We start from the raw sequence: 20,635 nt of genomic DNA, 5'->3' as shown, positions 1-20,635 counted from the left end.
TCCTGATAGATGCCACTCTGGGACTGCTGTGGGTAAAAAGATGGACAAGGCAACGCCCCTGCCTTAAAGACATTTGAAACCTGGCAAGGAAGGTAGAGAAACCAATAATTTCACCAATCTTTGCAACACCTCAGAGTCATGCTCCCTCTCTGACACATAACCCACAAAGCATCTCCTGCCATGACTCTCTGGGACACCCAGCCTTCAAGATACACACCAGAGAGGGACTCGGGGGTGAATCAGGATGTTGCTCCTACACACCTCCCAGTGCAGAAAACACACCGTGCCAAAGGAATGTTTAAAACTCTGGGCACCAGAGAAAATAATTACATATATTATTCCTTTTACATTCTGCTAAAGTCAAAATGTGCACGTGCGTGCCAAGTCGCTTAAGTCATGCCCGATTTTTCGTGATCCCATGTACTATAGTCCACCAGGCTCCTCTGTCCATGGGATCCTCCAGGTAAGAATACTGGAGTGGGTTGCCATGCCCTTCTCCAAAAGTCAAAATAAACATGCCTAAAAGAGAGGTTTTCCTTTTTTTTTTCTCTTTTGGAGCACCCTCTCCAACCTCCACTCCATACTCTTTTCTGCAATGGGGGCTGTTTAGGTGCTATTTCCATCTACTGCACCATTATCATTTAAGGGAAGAAATACCAGCGCAGGTCAAATTCCCATCCCGATTTCCATCCTTACCTCTGTCGGTATCGAAAGACATCCCGCCCAGACCGTGACATGTCATGACACACATCAGCCAGAGCAGCGGCTGCTCCCTGGGCCACAGCAGTGGCACAGTGAGGCTGGTGAGTCTGCAGGGGGGCTCCGGCATCCCATCCTTGGCTCACTGTCCTGCTGGAGCCAGGTTTGAAATGAGCTGCCAAGGCCAGGACCAGCCTCATGATAGACTTCAGGTTGCCTTCCACGATATCTGAGGATCAGAACAGACCAAGAGGTCCTAAGTGGGAAGCAGAGTGCTAAGGACACACTCAGTTACTATGCATCTGCTAGTGAACAGGTAAGCAAGGCAGTCAAGCGCTCTGTCCTCACAAAGCCGTGTTCAATAAGGAGACTGAAGATTTAAAGCAATGACAATAAAGTATAATAACATAAAGTGAAGTCGCTCAGTTGTGTCCGACATCTTTGCGATCCCATGGGAAGCTCCTCTGTCCATGGGATTTTCCAGGCAAGAATACTGGAGTGGGTTGCCATTTTCTTCATACAACAGGAAAAGTACAAGATTTTTTGGGAGCTCAGAGGAGAAGCATCTGTCTAGTTCAGAGGGCTCAGGGAAGGATTCCCAGAGAAGGTGAGTTCTAAACTGAGGCTTGACTGACCAAAAGAGGTTCATCAGATGAGGAAAGAGAAGGAAAAAAGTCTTCCAAGAAGAGGGAACAGCAGGCATGAAGGTCTAGATGCCATCCAGTATGGGAGCCACTAGCCACATGTAGCTGTTGAGCACTTAAAAGGTAGCGGTGGTCTTAAGTGAAATGTGTTGTATGTGAGTGTGTGAGCACACACACACAAAACTGAATGAAAAATCTCGTTAGATTTAGTATAAAAAAATAGAATGCAAAATATCTCATTGATAGTTTTTTACATTGATTATGTGTTGAGCTGATAATATTCTGGATATGCATGCACGCATGCTAAGTCTCTTCAGTCGTATCCAACTCTTTGAGACCCCTTGGGCTGTAGCCCACCAAGTTCGTCTGTCCATGGGGCTTCTCTAAGTAAGAATACTGGAGTGGGATTGCCATTTCCTTCTGCAGGGGATCTTCCCAACCAAAAGATCATACCTGGGTCTCCTGCATTGCAGGTGGATTCTTTACAGACTGAGCCACCAGGGAAGCCCTCATTTTGGATACACGGGTTAAATAAAATATATTATTAAAATTAATTCCACTGATTTCTTTTTTGCAACGTGGCTATTTAGACACACTCAAATCACAAATGTGACTTACTTTATATTTCTATGGCACACAGTGGAAGAGGAACAGAAAGCAGTTTAGCACAGCCAGAGTTCAGAATTCAGGGGGAGAGGGTGAGAGACAAGGGGGATGAGTGGAGGTCAGGTCAGAAAGGGCACAGAGAAAGGACTCTGGACTTGATCCTAAGGGCCCTCAGGTGCAGTGGAATGGCATGAGCATATCGTCCTCTTAGAAAGATCGTTCTGGCTGCAGTGTGGAGAGCAGATGGGAGGGGGGCAGAAATGGATGCAGTGGGACTAATTAGGAAGCGGCTGCACTTCTCCAGGTAAAAGACAATGATGTCCTGAACGACTGTTCCCTCAAAATAGCTGACTTTAATGGGCCAGATCCCCAAGCCCACTCCTCACGGGGCCTGGATCAGAGAAATACCTGACATTCTAAATTTTGTCCTAGAAAAAAAAAAAAGAGAGAGAAAGGCAGACAGAAAATAACATGATGGGTCTGGTTAATGTCAGAAAATAGACAAAACTGTATTTTTTTTTCAGCTTCACAGCCTTTTAAATATGCAAGGTTTCCAAAAGGATTGATTGATACCTGCTACAAGACATTCTCAATGGTCAGTAACTGCCCCACCTGAATGAGCCCAACACAGAGAACACTTACAACACGGAAAGGAGGGCTCCCTCCTACCCTCATCCTCATCAGAGCCACAGGCAGTCAGGCCCAGAAACTGAGGCTGAAACAAACCAGATTATAATCAGTTCCAGGGTCAGAGTGGGAGGACCAGAGAGCCTGTGCCGTCTGAGGACAGCTGCATCATTTCTCCCCTGCAGCCTGGGCTCAAACTGCAATGAGAGCTGCCCTCATCTGGCCATGCGGCTCCAGGAGAGGGCGTGTGCAGAGGTGAAAGAGCCTTTTGATCCTGCCTGGAGATCCTGCCAAAGAAAGGCAATGCCAAAGAATGCTCAAACTACCGCACAATTGCACTCATCTCACATGCTAGTAAAGTAATGCTCAAAATTCTCCAAGCCAGGCTTCAGCAATACGTGAACTGTGAACTTCCAGATGTTCAAGCTGGTTTTAGAAAAGGCAGAGGAACCAGAGATCAAATTGCCAATACCCGCTGGATCATCGAAAAAGCAAGAGAGTTCCAGAAAAACATCTATTTCTGCTTTATTGACTATGCCAAAGCCTTTGACTGTGTGGATCACAATAAACTGTGGAAAATTCTGAAAGAGATGGGAATACCAGACCATCTGACCTGTCTCTTGAGAAACCTGTGTGCAGGTCAGGAAGCAACAGTTAGAACTGGACATGGAACAACAGACTGGTTCCAAATAGGAAAAGGAGTACGTCAAGGCTGTATATTGTCACCCTGCTTATTTAACTTATATGCAGAGTACATCATGAGAAACGCTGGGCTGGAAGAAACACAAGCTGGAATCAAGATTGCTGGGAGAAATATCAATAACCTCAGATATGCGGATGACACCACCCTTATGGCAGAGAGTGAAGAAGAACTAAAGAGCCTCTTGATGAAGGTGAAGGAGGAGAATGAAGAAGTTGGCTTAAAGCTCAACATTCAGAAAACTAAGATCATGGCATCTGGTCCCATCACTCCATGGGAAATAGATGGGGAAACAGTGGAAACAGTGTCAGACTTTATTTTTTTGGGCTCCAGAATCACTGCTGATGGTGACTGCAGCCATGAAATTAAGAGACGCTTACTCCTTGGAAGGAAGGTTATGGCCAACCTAGATAGCATATTTAAAAGCAGAGACATTACTTTGCCAACAAAAGTCTGTCTAGTCAAGGCTATGGTTTTTCCAGTGGTCATGTATGGATGTGAGAGTTGGACGGTGAAGAAAGCTGAGCGCTGCAGAATTGATGCTTTTGAGCTGTGGTGTTGGAGAAGACTCTTGAGAGTCCCTTGGACTGCAAGGAGATCCAATCAATCCATCCTAAAAGAGATCAATCCTGGGTGTTCATTGGACGGTCTGATGTTGAAGCTGAAACTCCAATACTTTGGCCACCTCATGCGAAGGGTTGACTCATTGGAAAAGACCCTAATGCTGGGTAGGATTGGGGGCGGGAGGAGAAGGGGACGACAGAGGATGAGATGGTTGGATGGCATCACCGACTCGATGAATATGGGTTTGGGTAGACTCCAGGAGTTGGTGATGGACAGGGAGGCCTGGCGTGCTGCGATTCATGGGGTCGCAGAGAGTCGGACACGACTGAGCGACTGAACTGAACTGAACTGGAGATGTCCTGTGATGTTCAAAGAAAAATGCTATCAAATATTTTCCTTCTCGAAAACTGGATAGAAAAAAGTAGGCTATTATGATCTGAGATAAGAATTTGTCATGAAAAAAAAAAAAAAAGAATTTGTCATGAGACACTAGGAGCTCAAAAAAATATCATCTATCTTCACATTTAATATCTTAAACAAGATGTTCTAAAATTAATATCCAAATGTTGTCATTTCTTTACTGTTAATTTTCCTACACACACTCAAGCAGAACTTTATTCAGTTAAAATGAAGAGAGACTTCTACCTTCACCCTGGTTGCCAAAGCACCTGGATTTTGATAATCACTCCACCCCAAGAGAATGACTTTCCTTATGGGAAAAAGATGTGAGGTCATCAGCCTAATCCCACTCCAGTCTACTCCGAGCCCTCAGCTACACTGTGGATGGTTCTTCTGAAGGTGGCAATCCCCAGGTAAAGACAAATGTACTCATTCACTGCGGACAGGAGGAAGCACTGACCTTTAGCTGAAGTCTGGTGCATACGAATCTTTTTGGAAGCTACAAACTGCAACACTTTATCCACGTTATTCTTCATCTCTTGTTGGTTACTGGGACTCAGCTGTACTCCACTCAGCTTTTCTCCTGCTGTTAGAAGAGAGAAAATACATGAAGTTATGGGGAGGAGTACTATCACAGTTTCACAGTGGCCAGACACAGAGAGAATATTTGATGTAAACACTAAGATTATCTATAAATATGTATGGGAGTTAGGCCCTGGTGTTTGTAATCTGGATGGGAAACAGGAAAATGAAAGCCTTTTGGAGGGCCTTCGAATTTTCAAATCTATTCCCTGGGGCCTGTGAAGTTACTGTGTGTACATTTATTCATTCCACAAATATTCACTGAGCACCCACTGTGTGCCAGGCACTGTTTGGGGCATCAGAGAAACAGCAGTGACCAAGACATTGTCTGTCTTTCCTTCCATCATAGAGTTTATACCTGCAGGGATGAGAGATGACCAAGATAACAGATAAATGTTTGACATAATTTCAGGTGGTGGTAAGTGCTGTGCTGTGCCAGTCACATCCAACTCTTGGCAACCCCAAGGACTGTAGTCCACCAGGCTCCTCTGTCCATGGGATTTCAGAGGCAAGAATACTGGAGGCGGGTACCATTTCCTACTCCAGCAGATCTTCCCCACCCAGGGATCGAACCCGGGTCTCTTACATCTCCTGTGCTGTCCTGCAGATTCTTTACAACTAGCACCACCTGGGAAGCCCAATGATAAGTACTATGAGGAAAAATAAAGAAGGGTGATCATGGTCTGTCTGATAACACATTTGGGCAGAGACTTGAATAAAATAAGAGAGGAAGAGATTTGCAGAGGTGGCATTCCAGGCTGAGGAACCATAAGTACCAACACCAAGGCGGGAATGAGATCAACTTATCTGAGAAACAGCAACAAGACTCTATGGCTGGAGTGGAGAGAGCAAGGAGTCGAGTTCTAGGACAGGTAGAGAGGTCAGCAAGGCCAGGTCATGTGGGGCTTTGGGAACTAGAGCAAAAGAGCAAAGATCTTGAATTTTATTCTATATGTAATGGGCAGAAAATGCAGGCTTGGAGGTAAAGGAGTTCAGTTCAGTTCAGCTCAGTCGCTCAGCTGTGTCCGACTCTTTGTGACCCCATGGACTGTAGCACACTAGGCCTCCCTGTCCATCACCAACTCCCAGAGCTTGCTCAAACTCATGTCCATCGAGTCAGTGATGCCATCCAACCATCTCATCCTCTGTTATCCCCTTCTCCTCCCACCTTCAATCTTTCCCAGCATCAGGGTCTTTTCAGTGAGTCAGTTCTAGACATCAGGTGGCCAAAGTATTGGAGTTTCATCTTCAGCATCAGTCCTTCCAATATATATTCAGGACTGATTTCCTTCACGACTGACTGGTTTGATCTCCTTGCAGTCCAAGGGACTCTCAAGAGTCTTTTCCAACACCACAGTTCAAAGGCATCAGTTCTTCGGCACTCAGCTTTCTTTATAGTCCAACTCTCACATCCATACATGACTACTGGAAAAACCATAGCCTTGAACTAGACGGACCTTTGTTGGTAGAGTAATGTCTCTGCTTTTTAATATGCTGTCTAGGTTGGTCATAGCTTTTCATCCAAGGAGCAAGAATCTTTTAATTTCATGGCTGCGGTCACCATCTGCAGTGATTTTGGAGCCCAAAAAAATAAAGTCTGTCACTGTTCCCATCGTTTTTCCATCTATTTGCCATGGAGTGATGGGACCAGATGCCATGATCTTAGTTTTTTGAATGTTGAGTTTTAAGCCAGCTTTTTCACTCTCCTCTTTCACTTTCATGAAGAGTCTCTTTAGTTCCTCTTCACTTTCTGCCATAAGGGTGGCATCATTTGCGTATCTGAGGTTATTGATATTTCTCCCGCAATCTTGATTCCAGCTTGTGCTTCATCTAGCCCGGTATTTCACATGATGTACTCTGCATATAAGTTAAATAAACCGGGTAATGATATATAGCCTTCACATCCTCCTCTCCCGATTTGGAACCAGTCTGTCGTTCCCATGTCTGGTTCTAACTGTTGCTTCTTGACCTACAGATTTCCCAGGAGGCAGGTAAGGTGGTCTGGTATTCCCATCTCTTGAAGAATTTTCCAGTTTGCTGTGATCTACACAGTCAAAGGCTTTGGCATACTCAATAAAGCAGAAGTAGATGTTTTTCTGGAATTCTCTTGCTTTTTATATGACCCAACGGATGTTGACAATTCGATCTCTGGTTCCTCTGTCTTTTCTAAATCCAGCTTGAACATCTGGAAGTTCACAGTTCACATACTATTGAAGCCTGGCTTGAATCATTTTGAGCATTACTTTGCTAGCATGTGAGATGAGTTACCTGACCTGGTTAATGCTTTTAAAAGTTGACTTCATGTGGACATAGATTCTGTGAAGAGGAAACAGGGAGATCTGTTAGAAAGGAAATGAAAATAGTCAAGTGAGAGATAATGATGGTTTGGGAAGAAGCTGAGAGGTGAAAAGTCAGATACCAGGTACATTTTTAATATAAAGCAAACAGCACATGTGAAGAACTGAATATGATAGATGAGAAAAAGAATAATTAAAGACAACTTCTAAGTGTTCTGCTTTAACAGCTGAGGCAATGGTACTGTGATGTGGTAGTCAGATGAAGGATTTCAGAAGACAGAAGGATCAGTCGGGTGAAGGAAAAATTCTGATTAGGACACGTGAAGTGAGAGTTGCATTTTAGGCATCCAAGCAGAGCAGTTGACTAGGAAGCTGATATTCACACCTAGAACTCAAGGAAAAGCTTAGGGCTAAAGAGTCAAATTTGGGAAGAGACCACTTAGAAATAGAGAATATACAAAAGGACTAAGGTCTGAACCTCTAAGGAGAACTTCCAACGTTTAGAGGTCAGGAGAGCTTCCCAGGTGGTGCAGTTGGTAAAGAATCCACCTGCCAGAGCAGAGGGTGCAAGAGACACAGGTTCGATCCCTGGGTTGGGAAGATCCTCTAGTGTAGGAAGTGGCTACCTACTCCAGTATTACTTACTGCCTGGAAAATTCCATGGACAGAGGAGACTGGCAGGCTACAGTCCATGGGATCACAAAGAGTCAGACACAACTACACACGCGTGCGCACACACACACACACGCACACGGAGGAGAAAGCCAGCAAAGCAAACAGGAAAGGCCAGTGAGGAAGGAGGACAACTCCAAGTCCACAGGATCCTGGGGACCAAGGGAAGATGTTTGGAGGAGGAGGGAGTGATCCACTGTGTCAAGTTCTGCTAAGTTGAATAAAATGAGGACTGAGCCCTGCCATGGGATTTGACAGAGCTGAGTTGTGACCTCAAGGAGAACAGTTTCAGGGGCATAGTAGTAGGATCAAAAGCTCAGTGAGGGCTGGCTGAAGAAAGAACGCAATCTAAAGCAGTGAATTCAGAGAGTTTTTCTATATAGCCAAGTTGCAACAGAATGCAGCATTTAAGAACCTGGGTTTTGAAAAACAAGAATACACATTCACATTGCCTGTATATGCACCAAATATCTCTGGAAAGAAGAGGCAGAAACTGCAAACACTGGCTGCCTCCAGAAAGAACAGGTAACTGACAAGGGGACAGATGGGGGAAATGGCTTTTGCTTTTCTATCTTCTTGTGCTGTCTGGATTTTCTAACTGATATATTTCCAGGATAATGTGTGCAAATGAGTGAAAAATTAAAAGCTGAAAATTAACTTTGGAATTAAAGTAAATCCAGGTTTGTACCTCTGCTTTACCACTATTCTTATGTGACCCTGCAAAGTTGTTCAAAGGCTTCCCTGGTGGCTCAGACAGTAAAGAATCTGCCTGCAATGCAGGAGACCTGGGTTCCCCAGGAAGATTCCCTGGAGAAAGGAAAAACTACCCACTCCAGTATTCTTGCCTGGAGAATTCCATGGACAGACCTTTCTAAATCTCAAAAAATAAGTAAAATACTTAAATGCTATCTATTATCATAAATCAATCAAAGTAGCGTGTTTAGCAATGCCTGATATATATGTACACACACACACGTGTGTGTGTGTGTGTGTGTGTGTGTGTGTGTATAAAGTGCTCCTAGAAATGGGGGTAATATTATGTTTCTCAAAAGTTGATAATTAAGTGAAATTAAATGAGATATAGTGTTCAATACACAGTAGCTGCTATTACTATTATCATGGTTATTATCACTATAAGTGAATAATGAATCCATGAGCTGTCTAAATGAAGTATTTGTAGACAGGCTGCCTGATGCAAGCCTGCCTTCTTACATATCACTCAAACCCACATCCCTCAAATATGTCAATGAATGTTTGAGTATCTGTTATGTGTCTGGCACTTGGTTAAGGAGTGTGCAAACGGGGAAAAAAATTATACTGTACCTGCTCTTAAAAAGCTCAATCTATACTGGAGAGGTAGATAGTAAAAAACTGTCATTTGGTGAGAGAAATAATAAGAGGTGTGGACAAATGCTGTGGAAATAAGGTTATGATACCATCTAATAAGAATGACAGGCAAAAACTCTGGGGCTTCAAGAAAACAAGGTCTTCTTATCTTAGTCGGGTCCTTTTGCTGGTAACACACCTTCTTTTTGCCTGGCTACCACTTCTCTTTCCAGCCTCAGTGTAAACATCAGACCTTCTGGCAAGCCATCCTAGAATCCCTAACAGTAGGTTGGGTGCCTGCCCTCTGCTCTTATCTGTGCTTGCCCCATCACAGTACTAAGTACATTACTGGAAGTTGACTTCACTCTCCAGTCTTTCCAACTAGATTGGGAGACTCCTGAGAGCCGCGACTGTGCTCATCATCACACTCCCAAAGTTTAATACAGCGCCTGGAACACAGTGTTTACTGACTAATAAATAAATTACTTAACTTTGGGCAAGTATCTTAAGTCTTCCCTACTTTCAATTCCATGAGACTTTAAAGAAGTAGCTCAGTCGGTAAAGAACTCGCCTGCCAATGCAGGAGATGAGGGTTCGATCCCTGGGTGGGGAAGAACGCCTGGAGGGGAAAATGGCAACCCACTCCAGTACTCTTGCCTGGGAAATCTCATGGACAGAGGAGCCTGGCAGGCTACAGTCCATGGGGTCGCAAGAGTTGGACATGACTTAGTGACTAAACCACCACCAACAATCTGCTCTGAAGGGCATATGGAGGGTAAAAAGGGCATGTTCTGGTTTAAGCTAGCATCAGAGTCCAGGGCCAACTGACCAACAATCTCAATGAGATATGCCAGGATCACCCCATCCCGGAGATCTTGTCGCAGGTCCTGCACTGGCTTCACCGCTGGCCTCTTCTTCAGCTGTGCGTTCACCCACGCCACATACGCCTGCAGCTGTTGCTGGAAAAGGAAAGCAGGAGGTAAGGAAAGGTTGCATGCTTCTCGTAGCCTCTTTCTTGTACCCTCTAAGGCAGCATTTGAGACTGGGCAATGTATACCCAACTTCCCAGGTGGCCCAGTGATAAAGAATTTGCCTGCCAATACAGGAGATGCAAGAGATGCAGGTTCAATCCCTGGGTGGGGAAGATCCCCTGGAGTAGGAAATGACAACCCGCTCCAGAATTCTTGCCTGGACAATTCCATGGACAGAGGAGCCCGGCAGGCTACAGTTTATGGGGTCGCAAAGACTTGCACACAACTGAGTGACTGAGCAGTCTATACCCAGAGGGAGGAGGAGAAGGTTTTAAGGAAAGAAAGAAAGATGGTCAGACATGGAGTATGCTCTAAAATTCTCTAGTTTTATGCTAGTCTCCGGGATGAGCTACCCCCTCTGACTCGGGTGGTGGTGTGGACACAGGTACGCAGATGAGCGTTTCAGCGACAATGACTCCTGCTTTCTTTGACTTTAGCTCTGTTGACCAGGGATAAAGCTCGGCCAGAAGCACTGCCCGTTTTCAGTGTGATGAAAGCTGCCAGTGACCCGCCGCACTTCCCAGGAACGATCTCTCATGTCCCGTGTCCACAATGACCTGTGACGTTCCTAAGACCTGATCCTGGGGAGCTAGGAATCCACAGCAAACTGAGCTCAGAACTGCCTCAGAGATGCTTTCCTCACAAAGAGATTTAACTGAAACCAATCCAGGATTTATCCTCCTGAGCCCATAATCCCGGGATTGCTACAGAGTTAGCTTTAATCCAGGCTTTATGTTGTCAAAGAGGATCTGGTTACCTGAAACCTGCACAAAGAAAGAAAAAGAAAGGCTAGGATGAGCAGAGTTCCTGAAGACTGGGGTTGGGGTCTGTTTTTTTTCAGACAACGCTTATGGTCCAGTACCATCAGAAACCTCAGACTCAGGTAGGACTTACAACTCATCCCAACACTTAGACAACCTTTCATATTCCATTTTAAACAGAGCTTGTATATTCAGGTGTTCATTCTGATTATCTGGGCACTAAATATCAAAATAGCACAAGAGCAAGGTCATAGTACAGGCAGCAGTTCTGTCTGATTTCTGTAGAAGCCCAAGACTCTGAACCTAAAAATTAAATTCAAGGGCTAACAGTATCAAATTATAATTTGGTTAAAGTACAGTTGATTTCTAAGCTCCAAGTACTTCCTTAATGAAATGATGTCAGAAATTACTCACTGGCTGCTTCCTGAGCTTAAATTAAATCTTCACTATTTTCTCTATGTCAATTTGTGGGAATAAATAAAGTCCTTTGGAAGGTAGTGCTAAGGCAATGTTCTATCAGCTACTGACAAACTGTAGGAAGTGCAATGATCAGCAAGAGGTAGGGTGAAGAATCTGGCATTTACTGAGTACTTATCATGAATTAAACACTACTTTTGATGTTTTATATGTCTTTTAATGACTTACTAATGTATCTGGAGGGCTTCCCTGATGGCTCAGTGGTAAAAAATCCGCCTGCCAATGCAGGAGATCTGGGTTCAATTCCTGGGTCGGGAAGATTTCCTGGAGTAGGAAATGGCAACCCACACGAGTATTCTTGCCTGGGAAATCCCATGGACAGAGGAGGGCTGGCAGGCTATACCCCATGGGGTAACAAAAGAGTTGGACACAACTTAGCAACTAAACAACACAACAACAATGTACCTAGAACACAGCCACACAGTTGATGCTTATGGTCATCATTATTTTCATTACCATCATCTAATTCAGTTCTCACAAAAGCACTGAAGGGTTGGTATCATCTCTTCTGTAGATGAGGTTCAGAGAAATCATGTAACTTCTCCAATGTCTCCATCCCTATGCCATGGCAGACCTGGTTAGGAAACCCACTAAAGGTGGTCCAAGGGCCTCCTGCTATTCAATTCACTCTGCAGGCTAGAGGCAGCTGCACCTTCTGCTTTCACACGGGCCAGATTCCTGTCCAGGTGAGCTCTTACCGTTCAGCCAAAATGTCAGGACAGGCAAAGGGTGCCTCCAGAGCAAACCACGCTGCTCCGGGCCACAAAGGCATCAGGGTAACAGCTGGGTCTGATTACCTGGCTTACATCAAAATCCCTACCCCACTTCCCTCTATCGAGTATCACCCTCAAACCCCCCCCCTCCACATTCCTACTTAAAATCCTTCACTGGCCTCTCATTACCCTCAGGAGAAAACCCATCCTCCTCAGCTGCATTCCAGTCTGTCATGCGCAGTCCTTATCTCTTCTCCAGCTTCACTTACCCACTCACATTTGCCCCCTATGTTTAAGGTTGGTCCAAACCATGTGCTGTGCCCCAAACGCACCACATCTTCTGGCCACAAACGCACCATATCTTCTGGCCACTCTACCTCCCTCCTGCCTTGCATCTCTTCTTAAACCTCAGCTCAAGCATCACCTCTTCCAGGCAGCCTTCCCTGACCCTCCCACACACCTCAGACTCTTGCTCTCCGTGAGGATGTCCTGTGTCAGGCAATCAGTTCAACTACAAGGTGGGTGCAGCCAGTGTTCTGTGACGGGGCTACAAAGAGCTTTATGCCTTCAAGAAGTTTGCAGGAAAAAAAAAAACGAGAAGAGAGGGGAAGGAGGAGAAGCTTGCAGGTTGATGAGACAAACGCTAGGACGGGGATGCACGAGGTGCTAAGAGTATTAGCTCAATCTGAGGCCCATGTTCAGGGGGCTTTCCTGAGGAAAGGAGGCAAAGAGGACAGTGAGCTGAAAGAAGATGAGGTCTCAACTATATGCTTCATGCAGGACATTATAGGAGTTCAGGATTGTTGGACTCAGAGTAACAGGTGCTCAACAAATCTGTTTGGATTGGTAAATAATGTGTCAAATTTCATCAGGCCAAGACCTACAATGATTATGAAAGTGAATTATGCAGAGAAAGACAAGAACAAGTATTTTTCATCAGGCCAAGATGATTTTACTTAAGTAATCATAGCCTTCTTTTGGCCAACGAACAGAAGTAAGTGTCTCTGATGCAAAACTGCTTTGAGGTTCCTCATAGAACTTTTCATGCACATTAATCACTGGAAGTTCTGGGCTTCCAGTAAAGAGGATTCTATTGCATCAGTGATAATAATTGTCACCACTTTTCTGAACATCTACTCTGTGTCTAGAGTTATGCTAGGTCCTTTAGACACAATTTCTCTAACGCTAATCTGCCAGGGAAATTTTTACTGTATTTATTTTGCAAATGCAAACCGAGACTCCAAAAAGGTGAAATAATGTTCAAGGCCACCCAGACTGTAAACTATGAATATGAAATTCACTCTGACTCCCAAACCAGTGCTCTTTCTACTCTACTACACTGTTACCTAAATAAATGCATCCCTGATGTTTAAACAATCTCACCAAAACTCTCAGAATGGAGGTTACCTTAGCCTAAACCACTTCTTCCTCCACAGCCAGTGCTCTGAGTATCCTGTGTAATAATTTACACTAGGGTGCTGTCTGCTAATCAAAGAGTGCTCCGCAGACCAGCAGCACCATCACCAGGGGCCTGTCAGAAGAGCAGACGCTCACACATCACTGTGAATCAACATACTTCAAATACAATAGAACAGAATATGCAGAATAGAATGGAAGTGCAGAATCTCTAACTCTGCCCCAGTTCTAACGAATTAGAACCTGTATTTTTAAAAGATCTCCTCATCTTGTATTTTCTCTGCTCCAGCTCTGTCATCAGCTATTTGTCAAAAGAAAACAATTTTGGCTCCTTTTATTGGAAAGTAGTTTTCAGAAACCAAAATTTGGGCATGAGGTATACTCATCCTACTGGGGTAACATTCTGGGCCCTCTCAGGAGCAGAGTAGGAAATAAAGGTATACATCACACCTAGACACATACTTCTATCTACTTATCTTGACAGACAGATAAGTAGACAGATGGAGAAATACACCATGAATTACCCTGGTCCTGCCTCCAGCCCAGCACCACAGGGTTCATCTCTCCTTTACCTTTTCCTTATTTGTAACTCCTTTTTCCCCAGAGTGAGAAACCTGACTCTCTGTATCCACAATAAATTTACTAATATTTCCTCAGCCCTAGAAAACACATCAAAATTTGACTTGCTAATCCATACCTCGTGTGAATTAGTATAGTCATTTTTAAAAATATTTTTTTATTTATTGGGCTATGCCAGGTCATAGAAAAATAAATTTACTAGCCAGAAATTGATATACAATGTATATAGTCCTTTTGGTCTTTAGCCTTACAGTGTACACTCAAAATACTGATTCCAAAATGACTTAGGTTAATTCTTTTCTTTCCTCTGCCTTCAGTGTGGTTATGTTATTAATTTGTAATACAGTCAAGTACATTTATTACAATTGGTAGACCATTTGGGGTTGTCCTAACATTTTGGTTGATTTTAATTAATTTGGGGGCAGGAGAAAGATAAACATGATTCTAAAAGTCAGAGCTATAGAAAAACATACATTCAGAAGCATCACACCTCCATCTTTCTCTCTACTCCATTCCCTTTTCTCTAGCCTTTCCACCCTATTTCTATCCACTCCTGTAGATAACCAATCTGATTCGTTGTATGTTATCTGGAAAAAAAAGATATATGTATACTTTATTTCCCTTTTCTTCTTATGTGAAAAACAGCATAGTAATTTTTTTTTAATTTTATTTACTGGGCCCTGCTGGGTCTTGGTTGCAGCATGTGGGATCTTCAAACTTCGTTGCATGTGGGATCTAGTTCCCTAACCAGGGATCAAACCCAGGTCCCCTGCATCGGGAGCTTGGAGTCTTAGCCACTGGGCACCAGGGAAGTCCCCAAAATAGCATTAAGCACTGATATTCCCTGGTGGCTCAGACGGTAAAGTATCTGCCTGCAATGCAGGAGACCCAGGTTCAAGATTGGGTTGGGAAGATCCCCTGGAGAAGGGCATGGCAAACCACTCCAGTATTCTTGCCTGGAGAATTCCATGGACAGAGGAGCCTGGTGAGCTACAGTTCATGGGGTCGCAAAGAGTCAGACGCAACTAACACATACACATTCTTTTTACACCTGCATTTTTCACTTCACTTCAATCAATATTTGCTTAATATATTCTGGAAATCACTCCATATGGGTCTAGAAATCTTCCTTATTTTACAGCTACATGGTACTCCATTATGTAGATATACCATAATTTAGTCAATCAGTCTTCTATATAAGAGAATTCAGAGATTTTTTTCAATGTTTTGCAGTTACAAAGAGTGAAGCAATGAATAACGTTATGCATATGTATTTTCATACTGATTGAGGTCTATCTTCAGGGTAGATTCAAAGAAGATGGCTAGGTGAATATAGATACATTAAGTAGATAACTTCATTAGATATGGCCAAATTCCCCGCCAAAAGCATCCTATCTATTTGCATTACCATCAGCAATGCATAAGAGTGCATTTTCCCACAGTCTTGCCAATAGAATACGTTGTCATAGTTTTAAATTTTTTGCTAATATGATAGGTGACAAATTATATCTTAGTGTTGTTTTAATTTCATTTCTTTAGTTATGAATTTGAGCTTCTTTTGGTAGGTTTAAGAATTCAATTTAAATTCATCCCTATCTTTATATATTTTGTATATCTACATGAATTATCTGTTCACATCTCTCCCATTTTTCTATCTATTGTACCTTCATTTTAAGAGCTCTTTATGTGTTAGGAATATTACCCTTTTGTCTTTGATATATGTTGCAGGGATTTCCCAGTTTGTCAGTGATCTCTCTTTTTGGATATTTATATTTGTTTCTTTATTTGGCTGCCTCCCAGGTGATGCAGTGGTAAAGAATCCACCTGCCAATGCAGGAGACTCAGGTTTGATCCCTGGGTCAGGGGGAAAGGCAACCCTCTCCAGTATTCTTGCCTGGAGAATCCCATGGACAGAGGAGCCCGGTGGGCTACAGTCCACAGGGTTGCAGAGTCGGACGCGACTGAGCGACGGAGCACACGCACACATTTCTTCGGCTGTGCTGGGTCTCAGTTGCAGCACATGGGATCTTTAGTTGCAGCACACAGGATCTTTTTACTTGCAGTATGTGGGATCTAGACCCCTGACCAGGGATTGAACCCAGACCTCCTGCATTGGGAGCGTGCCGTCTTAGCCCTGGAGCACCAGGGAAGTCCCTATCAGTAATCTTTTGACTTAGTTTATGGTGGTTTTCTGGCTATGAAAAGGATTTTATTTTTATAAAATCAAATTACTGATATTTCATTCCTCTGAATTTTGAGTGATGGTTAGAAAGGCTTTCCCTACACTAACGTGAAAGAAGAATTCACTTCTGCTTTTTGTCTAGTTCTCATATGTTTTCAAAATTGCTTACATTTAGATCCCTGTTCCATCTGGAATTTATTCTTCTGTATAATGTGAGATATAGGTCCAACTTATCTTTTTTTCAAATGGCTACACAGTTGTTCCAGCACCATTTACTAAAGTCAATCTTTACCCTAGGGATTTGACATGCTGCCTTTATCACTAAATTTCCATAGTTCCTGGGTCTATTCCTGGACTTCACAGTCTGTATCACTTGTATATTTGTTCATTCATATACCAGTACCAAAATGTTTTACTTGTAGAGGTTTCATAGTATAATTTAATATCTGGTACAGCTGGTGCCTCTCCACTGAAAATTTTCTCTTTTTAATATTTTCTTGACTATTTTTACAAATTTATTTCTCCATACAACCTTCAGTATATATTTATCTAACTTTCAAAAAAAAAACCCTGTTAGAATTTTTATTGGGATTATATTAAATTTATAAATTAATATAGAGAGAACTGTCATCTTTATATTGTTGAACCATCCTACTAAGGGATGTCTTTCATTTGTTCAAATGAGTCTTTCAGGAGAGTTTTAAAGTTTTCCTCCTGTAAGTTATACACATTTCCTGTTAAGTTCATTTCTAAGTATTCAATTCTTCTTAATTGTGATTAAATGAGGTTTTCTCTACCATCACTTTCTCTAATTGGTTACTCTGTGTATGTGAAAGCTGTTAATTTCAGAAGGTTCATTTTATATTGTTATCTTATCTTTTATTGAGTTGCATTGAGTTTTATCAATAATTTTCAATGATTTCCAGGATTATTACCACATCACCTACAAAAAGAAATATTCTTGACTAAGCTTTATGCCTCTGATCGATTTCTATATACCTCTGGCACAATGTTGACTAGTAGTGGAGATACTGGCCATTCTTCCCTTATTTCTGGACTCACAGAAAATACCTGAAGTGTTTCCCAGTTTAGAAAGAGAATGGTTTTAGCAATAAAGTATATATATTTTTATCATGTTAAGAAAGAATGCATCAAGTATTATTTTCCTTTTTTTCTTTCTTTTTTACTTTTTTATTTTTATCACACACTACAAAATATACTGCATACTACACAATATACTGCATAACCTTCTAGCAGGGGTAGACGAGCATAACTGAGTTATTTCTCATCAATCAGGAAAATGCTTCCTTAATCAATGTCCTGCAAACCCTTCAACACATAATGATGATTAACTCCAGAGATGCACCTATCTCTTTCCATCAAATTCCACCGATGTGAATAATGGGCAGCCCTTTTCCCCTTGTTCCTGTTAATGAATCCATGGATGCCTACACTGGCCATTTCTGGAATGAAGAAGTACGTGGCCATGAGGACAATCCTAGGGAGAATCTCAAATCACACCATCACCGCCCTATTTCCAACCAAGTCTTATTTTCCTCAGTGGTTTTATAAGGGACAGATGTTGAATTTTGGTGAAAGTTTTGTCAGCATTTATGGAGACAGTTGTGATTATTTTTCCTGATAATATTCCATTATCATGGAATATGTGGATTTCTTAATAAAGCCTTTGACTGTGTGGATCACAATAAACTGTGGAAAATTCTTCAAGAAATGGGAATACCAGACCACCTGACCTGCCTCTTGAGAAACCTGTATGCAGGTCAGGAAGCAACAGTTAGAACTGGACATGGAACAACAGACTGGTTTCAAATAGGAAAAGGAGTACATCAAGGCTGTATATTGTCACCCTGCTTATTTAACTTATATGCAGAGTACATCATGAGAAACGCTCGGCTTTTCCAGCACAAGCTGGAATCAAGATTGACGGGAGAAATATCAGTAACCTCAGATATGCAGATGATACCACCCTTATGGCAGAAAGTGAAGAAGAACTAAAGAGCCTCTTGATGAAAGTGAGAGAGGAGAGTGAAAAAGTTGGCTTAAAGCTCAACATTCAGAAAACTAAGATCATGGCATCTGGTCCCATCACTTCGTGGCAAATAGATGGGGAAACAGTGGAAACAGTGGCTGACTTTATTTTTCTGGGCTCCCAAATCACTGCCGATGGTGACTGCAGCCATGAAATTAAAAGACGCTTACTCCTTGGAAGGAAAGTTATGACCAACCTAGACAGAACATTAAAAAGCAGAGACATTACTTTGTCAACAAAGGTCCGTCTAGTTGAGGCTATGGTTTTTCCAGTGGTCATGTATGGATGTGAGAGTTGGACTATAAAGAAAGCTGAGTGCAGAAGAATTGATGCTTTTGAACTGTGGTGTTGGAGAAGACTCTTGAGAGTCCCTTGGACTGCAAGGAGATCCAACCAGTCCGTCCTAAAGCAGATCAGTCCTGGGTGTTCATTGATAGGACTGATGTTGAAACTGAAACTCCAATACTTTGGCCACCTGATGGGAAGAGCCGACTCATTGGAAAAGACCCTGATGCTGGGAAAGATTGAGGGCAGGAGGAGAAGGGGACGACAGAGGATGAGATGGTTTGATGGCATCATCAACTCAATGGACATGGGTTTGGGTGGACTCCGGGAGTTGGTGATGGACAGGGAAGCCTGGTGTGCTGCAGTTCATGGAGTCGCAAAGAGTCGGACACGACTGAGTGACTGAACTGAACTGAACTGAACCTTGCAGTCCTGTGGTTAACCCTACTTGATCATAATGAATTACACTTTAATGTGATGTTGAACTGTGTTCACTAATAAAATATATATTAGAGCTATATTAGTACTACATTTGTTGTACTTTTTCATGGTTGCTCAGTTGTTCAGTCATGTCTGACTCTTTGGGGCACCATGAACTGCAGCTCCTCTGTCCATGGGATTTTCCAGGCAAGTATACTGAAATGGGTAGCCATTCCCTCCTCCAAGGAATATTCCCCTTCCGGGAATCAAATCCATGTCTCCTCTGTCTCCTGCATTGAAAGTAGATTCTTTACCCACTGAGCCACTGGGCTCTTCTTTTCATAGGTATTCATCAGTAATATTTGTCTGTAGTTTTCTTTTTTGCACTACCAGGTAGATATATTTTCAAAAAGAAGCACCAAGTTTCCCCTTAGCTTCATTCTCTGACATCATCTGTAGAGCACTGGGCTATCTGATAAGCAGAGGTTTGGTAGAATCGCCCTCCGAAAAAAATCTAGGCTGGTAATTTTTTTGAGGAATAGTTCCTTATTAAAGTTCTCTATTTCTTCTACAGAAATTGGTCTGTTTAAATACCCTGTCTCTATCAATTTTAGTAATCATAATTTCCCTTAGAAATTAATAATTTCATTAAGGTTTTAAAGTTTATTCGCACAGACCTGCAAAGACTCTTACAGTTTTGTTTGTTTCAATGGTTATTTCTCCACTGTCATTTCTTATTTTGTATATTTGTGCTTCCTCCTTTTTCATCATGTTAGCTACCAGTTTGTCTATTTTTATAATTTTTTCCCCAAAATCTTAAAAACAAAATGGTTTCAAGAATTACTGCTATTCTGGCCTAAATCCATCTAAAACCATAATACTTAGAACCAAACACAATACCCTGGCTATAAAATCAGACAGTCAACCTTCTCATCCAAGATATTTCACACTCTTATTCCCTCTCCTCCCATTCTCCCCCTTCTTCTTCTTTCTTTGTTACCACCTCACATTGCTGACTCACACAGAGCTATCAACCAAGCCCCCTCCCCAAATGTTTAGCACATTCTGCTATGAAGCCAATCTCTTCCATTTTCATTCTTGTATAACTGGTCTTCTTGATGCATATTTAACAAATTTCAACTTGTTAGATCCCATCTCACAAGATACTTCCAGACCCTATCATTTCATGTATTCATTTATTCAAATTCAACCAACATTGCCAGGCATTGTGCCAGGCCCACTGTTTACAGGCATATAAATAACTCTGATACAAAGTGATCACTGGAACAATGGAGAAATGTTTTTAAAAATGCTATCTATGCACAAAAGGAGTAACAGGATGAAAGGATGAAGACGTCACGGGAGGGTGAAGAGGGAAGAAGACATCTGTCTGTTCTTTAAGGATATTTGCCAGTTGGGGAATAGAAGGACATCCCAGGGAGAGACGATTTAAAAAAAAAAGAAAGGAAGAGCCTGAAGGTATATGGTATCTTGGAGGAGCGGCCAGTTAACAAATTTGTGTATGGGCAGAGCTGTGAGTGGCAGGCAGTGATGACTAAGAAATAGGTCAGCACAAGACCTACCAAAACTTAGATTTAAGTCTTA

The 20,635-nt window shown here is 42.5% G+C and overlaps 1 protein-coding gene across 5 annotated transcripts in view; it reads right to left on the bottom strand.

The window, feature by feature from the left end:
- Positions 1 to 20,635, bottom strand: part of DIXDC1 (DIX domain containing 1) — a 79,356-nt gene that overhangs the window by 37,319 nt on the left and 21,402 nt on the right. For all 5 annotated transcript variants that reach the window (XR_014069212.1, XM_081543379.1, XM_081543381.1 and 2 more), the window contains 3 exons: positions 9,946 to 10,075; positions 4,700 to 4,825; positions 697 to 928 (listed from right to left, as the gene is read on the bottom strand). Coding sequence is in view for 4 of the 5 variants with exons in the window: in XM_081543379.1 (XP_081399505.1) it covers positions 697 to 928; positions 4,700 to 4,825; positions 9,946 to 10,075 (488 nt within the window). In the remaining variant the exon portion in view is untranslated. The remainder of the gene's footprint in view (positions 1 to 696; positions 929 to 4,699; positions 4,826 to 9,945; positions 10,076 to 20,635) is intronic.

This window comes from Giraffa tippelskirchi, chromosome 11 (assembly GCF_054371585.1).
Source record: "Giraffa tippelskirchi isolate mGirTip1 chromosome 11, T2T-mGirTip1v1.2.pri, whole genome shotgun sequence".
NCBI classification, from domain to species: domain Eukaryota; kingdom Metazoa; phylum Chordata; class Mammalia; order Artiodactyla; family Giraffidae; genus Giraffa; species Giraffa tippelskirchi.
This window is presented reverse-complemented; position numbering and strand designations above follow the sequence as displayed.